General features: G+C 35.4%; 2 protein-coding genes across 2 annotated transcripts in view; both read left to right on the top strand.

The window, feature by feature from the left end:
• LOC148765758 (uncharacterized) overlaps positions 1-1,019 on the top strand; it is a 2,180-nt gene extending 1,161 nt beyond the window's left edge. Inside the window, exons 3-5 of the mRNA XM_088811596.1 lie at positions 1-46; positions 168-393; positions 475-1,019. The exon at positions 1-46 is cut by the window's left edge and continues 508 nt beyond it. Of these exons, the coding sequence (XP_088667722.1) occupies positions 1-46; positions 168-393; positions 475-923 (721 nt within the window). The 3' untranslated portion in view covers positions 924-1,019. The remainder of the gene's footprint in view (positions 47-167; positions 394-474) is intronic.
• An 80-nt stretch (positions 1,020-1,099) lies between these two features.
• LOC148765757 (uncharacterized) lies at positions 1,100-2,143 on the top strand. Its single transcript, XM_088812029.1, has 2 exons — positions 1,100-1,463; positions 1,543-2,143. Exons 1-2 carry the CDS (start codon positions 1,104-1,106, stop codon positions 2,116-2,118), a joined length of 936 nt encoding a protein of 311 aa, XP_088668155.1. The 5' UTR covers positions 1,100-1,103; the 3' UTR covers positions 2,119-2,143.
• Positions 2,144-5,515: the final 3,372 nt, after the last annotated feature.

The following is a 5,515-nucleotide window of genomic DNA, read 5'->3' as shown; positions in this document are numbered from 1 at the left end:
ACCTATTGATGAGGGGTGTACAGACGTTCGGTGGAAACCGTTTAAGGTAATAAAGACATGTAGTTTACCTATATATATATATATATATATATATATATATATATATATATATATGTTTAGTAATCTACCAACGAAGTGTTATGAAACTTGTTGGTTTCAATGTGTAGGGATGTTTAGGAGCATTAGATGGTACTTATATAAAAGTTAGGGTTGCTCAACTAGAAAATGCGCGCTATAGAAATCGCAAAGGAGATATCTCAGTCAATGTGCTAGGTGTATGTGATGCAACCTTGTGTTATAGTTATATTTTGACAAGATGGGAGGGGTCCGCTGCTGATAGTAGAGTCCTTCGAGATGCCGTTTGTAGACCTCATGGTTTGAGAATTCCCGATGGTACTGATCCTTTCCAAACGTCTTTGAATATTTTTTAACATATCTGTGATTTAAAAATATTTTCCATTTTGTGGATTTCAGGAAATTACTACCTTTGCGATAATGGCTACACAAATGGAGAGGGGTTTTTAGCCCCGTATAGAGGTGTTAGGTATCACTTGGATGAATGGGATGGTAATAATGCTCCTAAAGATTATAAGGAATATTTCAATATTAAGCATGCCAAGGCTCGAAATGTAATAGAAAGATCGTTTGGGTTATTGAAGTCACGTTGGGGCATATTGCGTACTAGTTCCCATTACCCTATCAAAGTCCACAACCGTATTATTATGGCTTGTTGCTTGTTACAAAATTTCATTCGTAAAGAGATGCCCGTAGACCCATTGGAAGCAAGTCTCCGGCCAATCCATAACCCCAGCAACGATCCCGAACTTAGGTTTATTGAAAGTGTGGAAACCTCACAACAATGGGTCTCGTGGAGGGACGATATAGCTAGAGCTATGTACGATGAGTGGAGGGCCAGACGATAATTTTAGTTACTTTTTTATTTGCATCGCTATGTATTCAATTATTATTGAACTTAATTTGTAGTTTAATGTTATTTGTTGGCAATGTATCATACCATGCTTATTATAATTTAGTGATCTATTTTTTACCTCATTCGATTTATTTAATATAATATAATATTTGGGGTTCTAGTACAGGTTAAGATGAATTCAAGTGGCAACAAAAAAACTTTGGGTGTTCGGAAGACCGACAAAACTAGACGATCATGGTCCGTTGCCGAGGAACAAGCTTTGATTAACGGTTTGAAGGACCTCGTTCTCACGGGTTGGAAGTGCGACAATGGATTTAAGACGGGGTTTCTAGGGATCCTACAACATCATATGTTGAGCGCATTTCCGGGCAATGATATTAGAGCGGATCCTCATATTAACTCCAAGATACACGTTTGGAAGAAGACCTATGGCTCTTTGTCAACTATGATGACCCGTAGTGGCTTTGGATGGTGTGATGCTACTAATACCATCGACATTGAGAGTGATGATGTTTGGGATACCTATGTGAAGGTAAATTCGAACTGTTTTGTCATGTTGTCAATGACCTATTTAGTGAGTTGGGATTAATATGTATTCTTAATTATTACAGACAGACACAAATGCTCGTACCATGCGTCACAAGTCGTTTCCTTTTTATAAGGATTGGCTGGAGATCTTTGGTAAGGACAGAGCAACTGGAGAAAACGCGGAAGATTTTGTTGATATGGTACAAACCATGGGAGATAAAGTGGGCATAGATAACGAGGGTGGTGGTGATTATGTGCCAGAGATGCCATTCAATTTACAAGAAGAAGCTACCGAGTTTCAATCCAACAACTTGGGTCAAAGTTCCACTGGCACTAAAACGAAGTCCTCGAACAAGCGCAAATTTGAAGATGACAACTTTGATGAAAAATTCTTCGCAGTAATGTCTAATTTCTCCGAACAAACCGAAGGGCGTTTGGGGGAAATTGCGAAGAGGATAGGTTTCGAGCAGGACCGTACGGCAAAAGCTCGCAAAGAAGTTTACGATGCACTGAAAAACATGAATTTTCTTGGGGTTGAGGAAAAAATACGTGTTGCGAAATTGCTTGTGAAGAACACGGAAGAGCTAGACTTGTTCTTCAGTTTACCTGATGCAGAAAGAAGCATATATGCTCGCATGATTGCTGAGAAGGAAATTTAAAATTTGTTGTTTATCGAACTTGTAATTTGTTTTTAAGGCATGTTTCTGAATTATGGTTACAACTTTTATTTTCCCAGACTATGAACTTACAGTTTTGAAGACTTGTGTAATGTTAAATTTTAGACTAGTTGGAATTCTAAAATTATTACGATGTATAATATTTTATTAGGGTGTATCAATTAATTATTTAATTAGTACATAATTATGGTTATAATTTATACATATATACGTATATTTATAATTTATTATGGTTATAATTTATAAAGTATATACAAATATAATTAATTTATTATTATTGTTATAATTTATAATTAATTTATTATTATGGTTATAAACAATGCCTGTAGTATATACAAATATAATTAATTTATTATTATGGTTATACTTTATAATTTATAATGTACTTACGTATTTTATATAAATATAATTAGTATTTTATACATTTTTTTGTCCATTGTTGTAACTAGAATGTGTATTTGTAATTAGTAATACGATCAAACTTAGTTAATCCATAAAGAACCATAATCAAACATTGGAAAAATTTGGTCCTTAACACATTACCACACAGTTCATAAAAAAAAGTTCAAAAAACATAATTAAAAAAACCACAACTTATAGTACTTAACAAAGAAGGAAATAAACACCACCACCACAGAAACATAAAAGACTACAACCTCCAAAAGACAACCACAAACCAAGACCCCAATGATGAAGATTCATTTGTAAATTGGTGAATTTGATCCAGATGAGCTGCGAAACTCCATATTCGGTGAACCAATGTCACCATCATTCACTGCCCCACCACCACCGTACATGTCCGAAGACTCGGTCTCACTAACTTCTAGTGGCTCCTCATACTGTTCACCGTCGTTGTCCTCTAGCTCCTCGTCTATCTGCATCACGGCAGGCTGGTACCCTTCAAGAAGATAGGTCCACATCTCACTGTCAATAGAATCATCACGGTCGCTTGAGATGTTGATGTAATCGGGAGGCACTGGTGGTGGCGCATTATCGGGCTCAACAGATGGCTTGTCTTCAAATATGTCCTGGGATGCGGAGTCAACGTCAATGACCTCGTTATTCTTCCAACCGAAAGTGTGTTTGTCGCTGAATATGAATGATAATTTTTTTCCATTCTGGATCACCCCACGGGTTGTAGGCACGGCCTAGTTTGAAACGCTATGAGAAAAAAAAAACAGCAAGTTAACTTAGCAATTACAAAACAAGTTATAAGAATTATAAATAAAACAGTGGACCTACATAGAAGATGGCATCCCATGTGGTCTCGTGTGCATGCACGAAATTAGTTTCTTCATCATACTGAACACCCGTAGACGAAATAATGGCTTTGAACGTGTAATACCTCATTTCCATTAACTTCAGCTTGTTTTCACACTGCTCGTAGGTAAATGAAGTTCCAAACTCTTTGTTGACGGTTCCAAGTCCTCGAAGAATCGTAGTGCTGTTGTTTGAACCCCACCAAAAGTTACCTTTCTTTGCATCATCCACCACAACTTCAATGAAACGCCGATCAACACGCCAAGTCCATTCTCCATCATAGAAGAAGGCCTCTTGTTTGATTCTTGGGACATGGGCCATTTTTTAGGTTTTTTTTTGAATAGAGAAAATTTAAATGTAACTGGTGTCCTTTGGAGGATAAACGGGGGTCAATTTATAGAACATATGGGAGGGGTGGTAGGTTATTTTTCACTTAATGCAGGCATAAGTGAAATGATTAGTATTCTTCTTGGAAAAGCAAGAAAATTAAAACACACCAAAAGTTCATACGCATAAGTTTTGCAAAACGTCTACTTGCCAACTACATTACATTAATTACCTATTAATGTGTCTATAAAAACATTAATTACTTATGAATGCATTTAAAAAATTCGCCCTTTGACATGACAAGTCAGAGTAAAGTTATTTACCACAATGAATTATGGAGATCTTGCAAAGAACAATACTACTGAAAATCAGATATCATTCAATTAATTTCAGAACCTGAAGTAATAGTTAAAGGCTACACACAACAACATTTAAAAAAAATCTTCTAATTCAGACATACACCATGTAACACATAATGAACAACATACCAATTATAGCAGTCCAACAAAGTACCTTCATCGTGTGGACTTTACGTTTATACAATAATACCTGGGCTTTTAAGTTACAATTCTCTTGTTCGTAAATATTAAGCTTGGTCAATAGCCCAGATATAACTTCAACCGACGGTTCGCGAGTTGACTCGTCACACCATCTAAAGAAATTACAACGATGTTCCTACAAATATTTTTTTAAATAAAAAATAATTACATAATTTCATTAGCAATAATATCTTCTTCGTGGATTTTTTTCCGAAAGAACAACTCAATATCAGTAAAATAGTTAACGAAATAATTAGATATTTTAAAATATAAATTACTTACCTCTTTCAATGAACAACAATAAAATCGTCTTCCTGGATTTCTTTCCGTTCTCGAGTTTTTAATTGTCGTTTCCAAACCGCAATGACAACGAAAACGTAACCCAGAACAATATGAATTAGACTCACCACTATCATTGGAACGACAATTTGCCCTATTTCGCATATAGTTCGAATTCGAACTCATACTGGAAAACTAATATATAAAAAACTCATGAGCAATGTGCGAAATATATGAATCAAAAGTATAATTGAATGGGTGATTCTAAAATAATTTTACTTTACCTTCGTTTCTTCAAATTCGTGCAGCTCTCCCGTAGAAGTTGAAGAGTCCGAACCCTAGAATTTTTTGGGAGAGAGAGAGAGTCAATTTTGAAATGTTTGGATTTTATTTTTTAAATGTTTAATATCCCTTTTTTTTAAGTTAGGGGTATTTTCGGATTTTTCATATAAATTTCAAATATTATTATAAAAATGGTATTTTAATTGAACAGTACAATCACCCATACCAAACATGGGATTAGCCACTTCCCAATAAATGTGAACAGTACAATCCTTGGATTAATTATCAATCCATGTAATCCCATCACCCAAACCAAACGAGCCCTACTCGTTTGGTTTGAATGATAAGGGGTTATTGACTAATTAATCCAACTCAATCACACGGTTGGTTAGATTGATTAAAGCCCATGATTGATGGCTGGCCCGGTTTTTAATCCCCTACTTGAGTGATAACTTGTCCACCCAATATTGGGTGGATTACACAATCCCAAATAAATGTGAACAGCTGGCATAGGGTAGTTTACACTAATACCCTCATCAATAAATTCAATTAATCAAAATATCTGCTTTTCCCACCCACTTCACACACAATCTTACCAATAACAGCAGATCCCCATTCGAACCAATTTTGTTTTTTCTCATTTTTTGCTTCACAGGTGTTCTTCAACAGAGAAAGAACAATCACTTGGTGGG

This window comes from Erythranthe guttata, chromosome 13 (assembly GCF_056151865.1).
Source record: "Erythranthe guttata isolate IM_541 chromosome 13, IM_541, whole genome shotgun sequence".
Taxonomy (NCBI): domain Eukaryota; kingdom Viridiplantae; phylum Streptophyta; class Magnoliopsida; order Lamiales; family Phrymaceae; genus Erythranthe; species Erythranthe guttata.
This window is presented reverse-complemented; position numbering and strand designations above follow the sequence as displayed.